The sequence below is a fragment of the Bubalus kerabau genome, chromosome 10 (genome assembly GCF_029407905.1).
Source record: "Bubalus kerabau isolate K-KA32 ecotype Philippines breed swamp buffalo chromosome 10, PCC_UOA_SB_1v2, whole genome shotgun sequence".
NCBI lineage: Eukaryota > Metazoa > Chordata > Mammalia > Artiodactyla > Bovidae > Bubalus > Bubalus kerabau.
The window spans coordinates 72,205,135-72,219,035 of NC_073633.1; the positions used below are offsets into that span (position 1 = coordinate 72,205,135).

General features: G+C 47.4%; 1 protein-coding gene across 4 annotated transcripts in view; it reads left to right on the forward strand.

Moving 5' to 3' along the window:
• SAMD4A (sterile alpha motif domain containing 4A) overlaps window positions 1-11,894 on the forward strand; it is a 227,237-nt gene extending 215,343 nt beyond the window's left edge. For all 4 annotated transcript variants that reach the window (XM_055538109.1, XM_055538111.1, XM_055538112.1 and 1 more), the window contains 2 exons: window positions 2,220-2,303; window positions 7,499-11,894. In XM_055538109.1, coding sequence (XP_055394084.1) covers window positions 2,220-2,303; window positions 7,499-7,527 — 113 coding nt within the window. In that variant the 3' untranslated portion in view covers window positions 7,528-11,894. The remainder of the gene's footprint in view (window positions 1-2,219; window positions 2,304-7,498) is intronic.
• Window positions 11,895-13,901: the final 2,007 nt, after the last annotated feature.

Sequence of the window (13,901 nt, forward strand, 5' to 3'; positions counted from 1 at the left end):
TTTGTTTAAAGGGGAGTGCTAGAGAGTAAACTAAATTTTACAATGAGCATATGGATGGCTATAATTGCTAAGGGTTTTTTTTTTTAATCTATTTGCTAACTGGCTATATATATAATTGTGTTTCTATTTTATAGATTTCACACCCTGAAGGCTGCTAATTTTTGCATGCATATGATTTTCACATGAATGGATGAAAATACTAAAATACTCTTCCCTGGATTGTCTAATTGCCCCAACCCTACTCTGAGAGCAGGGGTGGGTGGGGCCAGGGAGACCCGTTCTCCATGGCTCCCAGCTTCCCTGGAAGCCCAGCCGTCCTCTGTCTGCTCATGAATTGGCAGAGTTGTCTTTCAAACCCATGGATGCTGGAACTCGTGTCAGAAAGAACTCTATCTGCGCTCCAGTGTTCCTCATAGTGATCCATTTTGCCAACCTTCTCGTTGAGAATTTTAAATAACAGAAACAACATCTGCCTCTGAATTAGCTGGTAATGGGGAACATAGATCGCAGAGGAGACCTAAATGTATAGCTCATCCAGGAAAACAAATACTTTGGTTTAGCCATTGGTTTCAACTTCCTCTCCCACCAAACCACCAACCTCATTTTTCATTCCTTCTCCCGCTCTGGCCCCAAGCGCCGCCTAGTGGAGACTCTTAGAAGCCAGGAAGAGGCCTGCAGTCGGGGCCTCAGGATTCTTTCCCCACTTTACAGGCAGAAGAGCCTAGGCCCAAAGGAAGGGAAGAACTTCTCAGGGTCACACGGGAAGGCGGCAGCAGTGCTGACGCTTCCCAGGTACTCAGAACACATCCCACGGCGGGGGTTTTTCTGCCCTTCCCCATGGAATTTCACAATTTTGTCTGAGTTTCACAATAGCTGTCAGTTTCCTTCTATTTCTTGCTCCATCTTTTTCATCACTCAATAGACATGTATGAGGTGTGCAGAAGGCCATGGCTGGGTATCGTGGGAGAGTCAGAGAAATCTGTGAGCATAATAATGACAATGGTGGAAGTGTCTGCAAGGTGCTTCCAAACTAGTCAAGGATGTTCAAGACCTCCGCAAGGTGGGGACGATGGGGGCAGTGCTGGTGATGAGCCCCAGCAGGACAGAGGAGGTACCCGGGCTGCCCCTCCCTCGGAGCAGGAGGGCCCAGAGCCTGGAGGGGTGAAGAGGGTCCAGACGATAGAGCTGGCTCTGTGGCTAGGATGCACAATATTGTCCTGGGCAGCGGAAACGCTTGCTTCAAAGTGCTTGGAGACCAAGAGCATTGACAGGCACTGGCAGATGTGTGGTGTGTGGGAGAACACTGGCTCTGGAGTCAGACCCCTGTGGGTTCCTGTCCCAGCCAGTGTCAGCCGGCTAGCCTTGATATGTCACTTAGCCTCTGGGAGGCCTACTTGAGAACAGAGTGTTGGACTCAGAAGAGGTTCCCACCAGGCTATGGTTTTCCTTTCCTGTGCTTCATAATGAAGCAGAAATGCACCAGGCCCAGTTCTGGGCACAGGGAGCTGAGCCAGGTCCCGCTCCAGTGAAGCAAACACTCAGCTGGGAGGAGGCCACAAATACACACATAATATGTCAGGTGTCGGTGACGGTGACGGTGACAAAGAAAAAATGGAGCAAAAGGATGGGGTGGAAAAATTCTGTTCACTGCAATGAACAGAAAGTCCTTTCCAAGGAGACAGTAGAGCCAGAGACGTGACAACAGACAGAGAGTGAGCTATGGGATCTTCTAGGAACCAGCATTCTGAGCAGAGGAAATAGCAGTGCAAAGGCCCTGGGGTAGAAGAGGGTCTGGGAGGAGGGAGTGAAGGAAGGGGATGCTTACGAGGGCAGGGAGGTGACAAGGGCCAGGTCTGCAGGGCCTTGCAGGCTGTAGGAAGGGCTTGGCTTTTACCCCAGTGAGAAGCTGCTGGAGGGGTCTGAGCAGAGGCTGGCAGACTGTGACTCTGACAGCTATATTTAGCCACCGGTTTTCATCCAGCCGCAGTGGACTCAGGGTGTCTAACAGACTGAGAGGTCAGTTGAACCCAAGTGCAACACACTCTCCATGGCAATCTTGGCAATCCCCCCAAGTCCATGCAGGGAGGCAGCCCTGGCGGTCCCCCCAAGTCCTTGCAGGGAGTCTCACCAAACCCTCACCCTGAAGGTGGAGCCAGCGGCACTGGCACACTTTCTCCTTGTCAGAGCCCGTCACCAGTGTAACCCTTCGTCCCCTGCAGAATTCCAGCTTCCGGTGACTGAACCTGACATCAACAACAGGCTGGAGTCCTTGTGCCTCAGTATGACCGAGCATGCCCTGGGAGGTGAGTGCATCCTCCTGGCATGGCATGGCACACCTGGGAGAACCACTGGGCAGGAGGGTACAGGGTGGGGGAGGCAGGGGACAGGGGGAGAGAGGCCATGGGGGGCTGTTGGACCCTTGTCAAGCCACACCATCCACAGCACATGACGCCACACGCAGCGAGCCCCAGCACCCTGCTCCTGCTCCTCCTCTGGGGGTGACTCAGGGCCCCGGAGAGCACGCTGTTCCTCTTTCCCCAGAGGCCCCACCCCCCCAGGGCACACTGGAGTCCCAGCCCCGTGGTTGTCCCAGCCAAATGCGGGCACTGGAGGAGTCAGGAACACAAGACGTGGCTTTTAGTGGAAACATCCCCCCACAGCATTGGATTCTTTCCTTCTCGGCACTAGATCCCCCAGTCTGGTCCAAGCATATCCCAACGTGCTCTAAAAATAGAATTTCTGAAACCAAAATCCCTGCCTGTTTTTATACCTCCCTGTTCCAAATGGCTTCCACGACGCCCGGGGCCCCGAGGCGTCCTTCTCGGTCTGACAGGGACAGTCTAGTTGGATGCGTCCGTGCTATGCGGGGCTGCAGCCCCAGAGGAGCTCCCAGAGGCGGCTGGGCCATCCCACCGTGAGCTTGGCCTGCAGCCTGCTTCATCACAGCAGCCCTGGGAGGCCTTCAGTGCCCTCCTGGTGCTAAACGGGTGCCTTTCTCTGGCTGGACTTGCTGCCAGCCCCGGGGCTGTTTGGCAGGCAGAGGAGAGATGTCCGCCCCTTCCTGCCAACCTCCGGGGAGGCTGTGAGTCACGGCAATCCAGAGAGGCCTCCTGTGACCCTTCCCGACAGCCCTCTCCAGGCTGGACTGCTCACCCACCCCCGAGATGGGCACACGTAGAGCCATGCCGTGTGCCAGCCGGCGGCGGTGCAGAGAAAGGCTGTCATCGGCCACTGCTCCAGAGAACTTTGTCCTCCTGACCAGGGGTGTTTAGACTTTTAGTCTCTGCAAACACAGTCTTATCCTGAGACCAAATATGAGGCAGATAAATGCTCTGTGTGGAGCAGAGTACAGACCGGGACTGCACCCTCCTGATCTCACCTGTGCAAGACTCTCTGAAGCCCAGAGAGAGCCTCTGCTCAGAACCAGAAGGGAGCCAGCTGAAGGCCTCCCAGGGCTTCTGACCAGATGGATGGTGGGGTACACGGCTCCCTCTGTGACCCCTCCCTCCGGGGGTTCCAGGGAACCCCATTGGCAAGTACCACACTCTCCCTTGGCCATTCAGTTCAGATCCTAGAAGCTCTGCCGCCTCACTGGTTCACTCCTGGTACCTCTGGGGGAGGTGCCACCAGCTCCTGTTCTCCAGGTAACCAGGGAGACTGGCCAACATTCTGACAGCCCCTGAGGCGTGATGGGACACAACCCAGAGGTCCATCCACAGATGAACATGGATGGACAAGATTCACCGTAGCCACACACAGGACTGTCATTCAGCCTTGACGCATGAAGTGCTGTTCCATGGCTGAACCTGCACAGCGTTATGCTAATCAGTGAAAAAGCCAGACACAAAGGCCACACAGTGTATGATTCGTTTTATGCAAAGTGTTCAGAGTAGGCAAACCTACAGAGACCGAAAGTAGATCAGTGGCTGCCAGGGTTTGGAGGGAGGTGGGAATGGAGAATGGCCGCTAACAGGTACCAGATTTCTTTAGGGGGGTGACAAAAATATTCTGGAATTAGATGGTGGTGATGGTCGCACAGCTCTTGCTCAAAACCACTGAACTGTATGCTTGCAAAGGGTGAAATGTGTGGTAAGAAAATTATATCTCAATTTTGTCCTAAAGGGAAGTCCTCCAGACCTGAGACTTCAGGCCAGACTCAGCCCCGTTGCAGGCACCCAGGTGCCCTCCCACCTGACACCTGACTGGGGCTGGCGCTGGGGGGACTCTGCTCAGTCCTACGTTGCCTGTGGGAGTCAGCAAGAACTGGCCACTCCCCCAGGGCTTGATAGAGCTCAAATAATTGGCACCTGAGAAGCTCTTATCAATCTGCTAAGTACTAACATTGTCATCATTATGTATGTAGCAAGAATGCCAAATACTCCTTCTTAAAAGGAGGTTTTCATTGAAAAGACTTAATTTTTTAGCCTGTTCTTTTATTTTTACAGGGAACCTCTGTGAACTGATTTTTGTTTTGTTTTTGCTAATGTTTAATCTCCTAAGCCTTTTTATTGCTGTGTTTTTCCCTCAATAATCCTTTCTGGGGGGAGCCCTATAAGCAGTTTCCTGAGCAGTGGGTGCAAATTAGGTTCAGGATGGCCTGGTTAGCTGCAGCGGCAGCGTGCCTCCCCTCTGACAGCACCTTCCTGCCGACCGACCCCTGCCAGGCGCCAGGGGAGATGACCTTGCTGGGGACAGAATTTCTGCCAGTGAATGAAGTCATCTTACAGGAGGACAGATGACTAGGGAGAGGAAAGCAGAGTAGTAAAATATGCTCCTCTGCGTGCATCTCATGGAAAGAGCAGAGAGGTATCCAAGTTTCTGGGACACCACATCCCAGGATGGCTATTCTAAGGCTGTTGGGCCCATCCTTTCATGATGACGTCTCTGCTCCCTGTCTCCTCCAATAACTGCTGCCCTCTCAGTGTGGGTCTAAACTACTTTTCTTTGGCCTTCTCTACCCATCTCTTCTTTTCCCTTCCATGCTCCTCCGATAGAAGCTATGAGGAAGCCCGGGGTGGGAGGGGGTTGCCTCTGCCATCTTGATATGTCAGTCTTTAAGGCTTTCACCTGGCGCTATATGGCTTTCTTCCGACTGGTAGCCCCAGGTATTCAGGAGGACTCAGTGCCAGACCTGGCCATTCTCCTCCTCCCGCAGAGGGGTCATATGGGCAGGAATGTCCACGGCCTCAAAAACGAGGCTCCATCCAGCAGAATGCAGTCCATAGTGAATCAAACCATTAGGAGGAACACCTGGTCCACCCTCTGATGTTCTGCGGTTCATGCATCACCTGATCACCTTGTCATTCCTTCTCACCTTCTCTCCTCATTTCTTCTTAGGACTTAAAACCCCACTTACAGTGGGGGATATGGAGACATTGTGCAAATCGGAAAAAGGCTCCACTTTCTCAAGACACTGTTCCATCTTTTGTTTGAAGTTCACCATAATAATTATAAAACCAATGATGACTGCATGTGAATGGTGCCCCTTTGAGTTGTGCAGTGTGTGACTTGCACCACTGTGAATGTTGAGTCTGCACTTAACCGATTGGTTGTTTCCCTGCAGTTGAATACCAACCATCACCCTTGGAGGGTGAGGTACAGGGATAGAACTCCATGAAAATGCAACTTGAGGCTGGGTTAGTTGAGATTTCCTTGTTTCCAGATCCTTACCTTGACAACCATGAAAGGCTGGCATTAATGAGTGGATGAGTGAGGCCCAGCAAGATTGTGCACTGTACTTCTACAGATGAGGGAGTGGCCTCTACACCCTTACCTCACCCACACACGTGTGTGCACACATACACACACTCACTGTTCTCCCACTACTAGTTACCACTGCAGAGCCAGCACTCAAGAGGCTAAGAACTGATATGCACAGAAGGTGGGAGAGCTGATTAGTGCACACCTGGGGACCTCTAGGATCGATCATCTGAAAGTACAGATGCTCACAGGGCCATCTGCTTCCCTTCTTTAAAATCTCTCAAAAAATTATATAGAACTTAATACACACACACACAAAGTACAAGTAAAACTGGGGAAATCTGTAAGATGGGTAGATTACATCAACATCAGTATCTTGGTGGTAATATAATTTTGAAAAATGTTACCTTAAAAAAAAAGAAAAAAGAAAACAGAAAAATGTTACCTTAGGGGCAAACCCAGAAACAGGGTGCTGTTTCTTGTGTGGACCTACAGTCATCTCATTAAAAATATGAATTAAAGAAACATTTCTCCTCCCAAGTCCCTGATAGCAAGATGCAATTCTGGCACCACCCACGAGGAGGTCAAGAAGACCCTGCAGTGAGCTCAGGGCTCCTCCATATCACTTAGGTCCTGCAGTTTTCCCTGAACACTCAGCCGCACCCTCTCTCCCTGAGCTCTGCCTGTTGCATATAGATGCACCTCTGCTAGACGGGGCTTATGATGCAGAGGTTTAGACCAGGACACATCTACTGACATGTGGACATCAGCAAAACCAGGGAGGCGTACTGCATCCCATCCTAGCTTTCAGTTAGTGGTCAACTGAACCTAATCATTTCTACCTGCTATGACTAATCCATGCCTCTTTCTGCTCACTGGAGAAACTCTAGCGTGGACCATTGTAGGGACCTCTTAACTGGTCCTCCCGCCACCAGCCATGCCAGAGAAGCCATTCTGAAGTCAAATCTGGTTACTACTCTACCATTTATAAATCCCCAGCTGCCTATGTCCAAGCTCCTGTTCACAATACATCAGACCCTTATGGTCTGATTCTGAGGACCCTCCCATAGTCCCATGTGAAAAGGAGTTGGGTAGCCATTGGCTCCCTCTGTGGCCTTGCTCACTCGTGGCCTCTCCTCTCTTCCAGGCATGCTCCCCACTTTATCCGTTCCACTGATTCTCTATAACCAGACATGACATATACTGGGTGGCCTCAGCACTCTCATATGTCCATTGGATCTTTCAGTTCCGGGTGCAAAAAAAATCTCACCAGTGTCTCTACCTTAGATTAGATTATTGAGACAGAGAACCTGGATCGATCTGGATCAGTTTGGGTCAGACAGATCCCCCTGGTCTGCTCAGTTGTGATGGGTCAGAATTACCACCACCTCAGGCCAAATCTTTCTCTGTGAAGCCACTCTTGACCTCCAAGGGCCACTTAAACACTCCTTCCTCCGTGTTCCTGCTGTGTCTGGTACATACTCCATCAGAGCCCCTAGCCCTCATATGTCTCTGTCGATTTACATGTCTGGGTCCCATCCAGGATATATATACTTGGACTAAAGGGTGAAGATTAGGTCTTTCCAGCTTGGTTCCCAGGCTCTGTATTGCTCCTGGCAAAAATAGCTATTTTGAGTGGGTGGGTGTGTGAAGAATGAGCTAATGGACAGGTGGATGAATTTAACCCTTATCTGTCCTCAGAGACTGGGAGGTCCAACATGCATGATGCTGGAGTTGGTGGGCGTGAACGGAATTGCTTTGCTCACCTGTGGCCATTGTGTCCTCCTTTCTCTCCCAGACGGGGTTGACCGGACCTCCACAATCTAGAAGCTGAAGATGAGAGTGACCGCGCTGGCCGTGAAATCGACTGCTGCGGGTCCAGTGTTAGCCATCTTCAGGGTTGCACAGAATCCTCCAAGATCCTTTGCAGCCTTTTTTTTTCCCCTGGTCCCTCTCCCATTTTGATTTTGTGAGAGCGTAGGTCGTCCTTGTAAACATATCAGTAGACCTGGGATTGGTTATTTTGTCATTTGTTTCTGTCATGGGATGGCGTGGTGTGGGGCATGGGGAGGGGTCTCTAAGGGAAACATAGGACTGGGAGGAGGTGGAGGGAATGCAAGTGGCTTCCTGGATAGAAATGGGGGTTTCAGGGGGAGGGCACCGCTCAGAAGGAGATGAGAGATGCGGGAGGGAGGAAGACGCCCCTGCCTTGGGAGCCTTCTCAGAAGCCTACCTTCGAAGCCAGACCCCAGGAGGAAGGCATGGATGCCCGCGACCAAAACGCGAGTGACGGCGGCTCGCTCTTTTATGTCTCCTCTGATTGGATTCCCTGAGGCCCCTGCTTGAAATCCAGCCGCAAGAAGTCCACATGGTAACTGGGGCAGTAAGGGAGAAATCCGCTCCAACAAAATTTCAGATAAACTTTGATTTGTGTATTGTTTACATAACAATTTTAAAGGGTACATAATGTGTAAAGAGTTGGGATAGAACTTTTCTTCATACTATGGTTTTTGTAAAGGATTTGTTGATAGGGATTCATTTTTTTCCTCTATTTTTATAATAGCAGCAGGGTTGTCTTTTTAAATGGCTGCCAAGCTCTGCTTCTCGGGAAGAAGGATGCGGTCACGTAGGCCTGAGTGGTGTCTCCCACCTGTGGGTGGGAGGAGCGTGTAGGTGGAGTTGAGGATGTGGTTGGAGGGAGCGGAGCGCCGGGGGAGGGCGCCACCATGTGATCGGTTACGGGATTGCGCGCAGTCACCTGGAGAGTCGAAAAGAAAATCTTGCTGCCCTTTCTGTGATGAATTTGCTTCTCACCCAGAGACACCTCTTTCTCCCCACCCTACCAGAGGGTTTCATCCTATCGCTCCTGGCCACACACACACACACACACAGAGAGAGGTGGGTACAAGTTCCACTGGAGGAGAAAAGGCAAGGATGGATATTTTTTCCTGGCAGGAGGCCTTAATATCCAGATGATAAGCTCAAAATACCACTTACGGGGGATTGCTCGCAGGAAGCCGAGCCTAGCCCCCCAAGGTTCGATCACCCACCGCTGAGGAAAAGGAGGAGAGGAGCAAGGTTCAGCAACAGTGTATAAATGGTCAGTCAGCAAGTGGCAGAGAGAGCCGCGGGGAGACGTTGCAGGTGAGCCGGGGAAGGTGATGTGGGAAAGGTTGACTTCATGATGGACATGAAGGTTCTATTACAGACATCAGGGAGTTGCTGTGTTGTGGGCTGATTCATCTACCTACACGGAAGGGAGACAGAACTACTCCTTACATGGTGAGAGATTAACAAACTATGCTACCACAAAGTAATAGCTCTATTTCTTAAGGGCAAGAAAGACTATGTTTCAGAATTTGATGCAATGGAGGGTATTAGAGAAAATCCATGAGGAGCTGTGCTCTGCGCTGGAAAATTGGGTTGTGTAAATGATGGTGTGCCAGCTCGGCCAGAGGCGAGATCAGGGAAATGGTAGGAGGCCTGTTTACTGAATGGGTGAGTCTGGTACCATTTTTTTGTTTGTTTGTTTTAGCAAAGTCAGAGTTGAAATTTAAGAGATCAGACCATGAAAATCACTGCATTTGCTTAGAGTTATTTTTTTAAAAAATAAGTTAATAAAGTAAATACACATTTACAAGGCCTTAATGAAATCCAAACAGCTTTCTTCTACCTTCCAGATTAAAAATGTACACCCAACCCAACCTTGGATGTTGTGAGGCTTGTGAAATCCTTTTAAGGTCTAAAATGTGGGAACATCTTAGCCACAGAGAGCCTTTAGTGAGCAAAGAAGGCTTGAATCCACAACGTCCTGCATTGCATTAGGAAAAAAAGAGTTCTCCTTGGGTGACGACTATGTTCTAAAGATACAAAATTCATGTGCAGAAAGAGGCGGCATTTTGTAGTTGATTTTTTTTTTTTTAACCAAGTGCCATTAACATTCATCCTCCACATCCCTTTTCTAAGCAAGCTTAGGGTTACTTGGGGAATGTGTTGGGATGGACGATCACGTGTGAGCCGGGAAGAACAGGTCAAAGATGTTGAAGGCCAAAGGCAAGACCAGACGGTTTGCGAAGGTGATTTTGGATGCTGAGAACGTTAATAGAAGAAGAAGCAGGGGTATTAACACATCTCGTGGAGAAGTGAGAAAGCATTCAAATCTGCTGCAAAACACATGTATCCATAAAGACTTGGGTTGTTCAGAAAACAGATTGTGAACACAATCACATTAGCATGAATCCTTTAAAAGGAAGAAGACCTTAAAGCATTTGCAAATCTGAATTTCTATTTATTCCTTCACTGAATATAGAAACAATGGTTATCTGATTATTAGAGATATTATTTTGGATATGTTACTTATTAACTTGCTATGGCTGGTAACCATGATAAAGTCTGTTATTAATAACAACATAATTCTTTTTTTAAAAGAAAAGCTTATTTTTCATTGACTGTGTATAGATTTATCTACTTAGTTGTGTTTTGCTCTTAGTGTTTTAATTTTTTTAAGTTGGGCGTTCTGATAAATTTTAGGAGCCTGTCCCCACCTTGTTTTGAGTCCTGTGTTGACTGCAGGTATACAGCTCAATCTAAAAATCCTAAAGCAAAAGAACTTTATTTATAAAAAAAAAAAAATCAAATGGTTGCATGCATAAGGCTGTGAAGTCGGATATTTAGTAATAAAGCGGCAGTGCCTTTTTTTGTATTTACCCATTGACCCCCAAATGCAACTGTTTTATATTAAGTAAATAGTAAACATTAAAAATCTCAGAGTAAAATCTATTTCACTACATGGGTTTTTTTCTCCCCTCGTTCTGATTTAAGCAGTGTGTATTTGACATCTCTACACTGTCCCAGGGACAGTGGTATTCTGCGATATTGTTATCATGTATGATGTTTTATTGGTGCTTTTTATTCATAGTGGTTTCTTACCAGAAACAGTAGGAAGACACACATGAGTTGTGTACAAGAAATGAAACATTGCTGCTGATATGTTTTGTTTTGTTTTCCACATGCTTTTTGAGTTTCACTTTGTTAAACCAAGGGCCAGCAAGCAAAATAGATGCTGCTGGGTCTGCCTGCAGAGGGCGGCTGTCTGCACCAAGCTCTCCAATCCTGTGTACTAACAGTCTGTTTCTGGTACTCAGGAGTAGAGCTACAGCTGGGCCCCCTCTCCCATTCCTTTGAAGAGACACTGAGGGAAACAAGGTTTTCTTTTGAGGTGTCGTCGGCTGCCTTTTGCGGAATGGGAGCTTCTCTGGGTCTTCTGTTCTTCTGCCCCTCTCTCAGCTTACTGCCAGTGTAGATGTTCACTCCCCCCCGGAACTGGGAGCTTCCCAAGAGCCTGGGCTGGGGGCTGAGCCGGGTTGAAGATGTAGGTGCACAACCAGAAGGGCAGTGAGAGGGGGAGAGGCAGCCCCCATCACATTGGTCCTCTGGAAATGTCTTGGGCAGGCGGCCCCAACCCTGGTGCAGGAAAGCAGCCTAACCAAGGCATTCGGGTGTGCCTGATACAAGAAGGCCCTGTGGAGGGAAAATTTGCACATAGGGCTGTGATAACACTAATGTTGATTTTTTTGTTTGTTTTACAAGTCATCAGAGATGTTTGCAAAGTGAGTTTTATTATTATGTTTTTTTTTTTTTGTAATTCCTTTATCTTTACTTAAAGGTGAATGTGTATTCCTCTGGGAGGAATAGGAAGAAAACAGGAATGTTAATAATGTCAAACAGAAGACTTCCTCCCTTATTAATATATAACCCTCATGTATTTATGCCTAATGTAAGCTGACTTTTAAAAAGCTTTCTTTTGTTGCATGCCCCGTGCAGGCATCCCCATTGTACATGCATGCCTTTCGTCCTGTTTTCCTGTATAAAGTTAGTGAACAAAGAACTATTTTTGCCTAGTTGATGTTGCCAAGCAATGCATATTTTTTAAATTTGTCATATATGGAAATAGCATGTTTGTTACATGTAAAAGCTTTACTGATATACAGATATACTAATGTTTGAAGATGCTGTTCTTTGCAAGTGTACAGTTTTCAAATGTTGTTACCAGTGAAACACCCTTGTGGTTTAAACTTGCTACAATGTATTTATTACTCATTTCCTCCCATGTAACTAAGAATCATGGCTATATTTCATATCAACGTTATATTGAAAGTGAAGGGAAATGATTAATACAAGGTTTTGTAACACTGGTGTGTGTCTTTTTTTCCTTTTTGTCAATACAATTGATTATAAAATAAGAACTGAATAAGCCAACCAGGAAGAATAAGCCTGAAATCCTGTAAACTGTTCCCACCTGACCATTCTGTGAAAGCTGTATCTTCCAACTATGAGCTACGTTTTGTTTTTTTTTTTAACAAAAAGATAGGGAAAGAGGTGTTAAACATTTATGCAGCTTAATCTGTGCCCAGAGTAACCAAAAAATGTATCACCTGTCTTAGGGGTGTGTTTCTAAATAAAAACTCAAACCTTGCAGGTGGTATTCTTTATAGCTTGCTCTCCACCCTCAATGCCTTTGAAATCACATTTTACCCCTTAACCACAGCATAAATAATAGCTTCCTTGGAGACCTGAGGTTTTTAACTACACGTGGCTTGAATCTCATTTTAATCCTTCCAGTATGATGTATATTAATATAAGTTCTAAATAATGAGTCAGTTAAGCATATGGTTGGAGAGACAAACCTGGGTTTGAATTCTGGCTTCAGCAAAGTGAGTTTTATTTTTTTCTAATTCCTCTCAGTTCAATTCAGTCAGTCAGTCGTGTCCAACTCTGCAACCCCATGGATTGCAGCACCCTAGGCTTCCCTGTCCATCACCAACTCCTGGAGCTTGCTCAAACTCATGTCCATTGAGTTGGTGATGCCATCCAACCATCTCATCCTCTGTCATCCCCTTCTCCTTCTGCCTTCAATCTTTGCCAGCATCAGGGTCCTCTATCTTTACTTAAAAGTGAACATGTATGGGAACTTCCCCGGTGGTCCAGTGGTTAAGACTAAGCTTCCAATGCACGGGGCCCAGTTTTGATCCCTGCTCAGGGAACTAGATCCCACATGCTGCAACTAAGAGCTTGCACAGCCAAATAAATAAGTAAATTTTTTTTAAAAAGTGAATGTGTATTCCTCTGGGAGGAATAGGAAGAAAACAGGAATGTTAATAATGTCAAACAGAAGACTTCCTCCCTTACTAATATATAACCCATATGTATTTTTATATATTCTCTGGCTGTGTGATCTTGAGCAAGCTGCTTAACCTCTCTGAGCCTTGGGTTTGGAACCACGATACTCAAGGTTTATGTAGTTAGAAACCTAGTCCCAAAGAAAAAGGTAAAGACAAAAGAAAACATAGGATTACAGACGTTATTACCACCAAAACCTAAGCAACCACAGCTTCACATTATGACAATGACCACCCGGTGACTCCCTTTTCACCAGGCTCAAGCTGCTCAAGAGAGTGGAAAAATCCAAAATGATCCCTGGAAATGTGAGAAATGCCTTGTAGCTGAGATGTTAAATGAAATTCCTCCCAAAGTTAAATTCCCATAACCCAAATGAGCTGTATCTCAGGGTGTGACTCAGGGTACTCTGAAGGGGAAAGGATAGTGTACAAGAGAAAAGCTGAGCCTCGCTTGTGAAATACGTGGAATGCAGGGAGATATGAGAGTTGTGAGACTGGAGGAACCATAAAGGGCTCAACACAGTATGCGAAACGGGTGGGTTAGCAGTTTTTATCGGTAAAGCTGTAGCTCTTTGTTAGTGATCTTTGTAAGGGAATCCTGGAGAAAAGGTTACTTAAATAGTAAAGTTTTCAGGGCTCCCCTAACAGCCCCTCCCAAGAAGAGATTTAATTGCATTTATTAAAGGGGTATTTATTAAATAGGTGTTCCTATTTAGGGGGCTGGCTTGGAAGGGGCTGCAGTGTGTTTGAGCCAGGAATCCAGAAGGAGCACAGATAGGTACAGTCCGCTCACACTCCCCATGCTAATGAGAGCTCAGCAAGGGGAGTGCAAGAAGGATCCAGGCTTCTGTCAAAGAACCTTGGTCTGGTCCCTTGAACAGACACTGCATCTATCTGTGGTCCTGACTCCTGATCAGCCCAAGAACCTCTTGTCCCCAGAGGCTGAGGGGAGGGCCTGGGGGTATGGAGAAGCACATCTGTAACCAGAACCTAACCCTTCTCTGGAAAGCTGAGCGGTCAGCA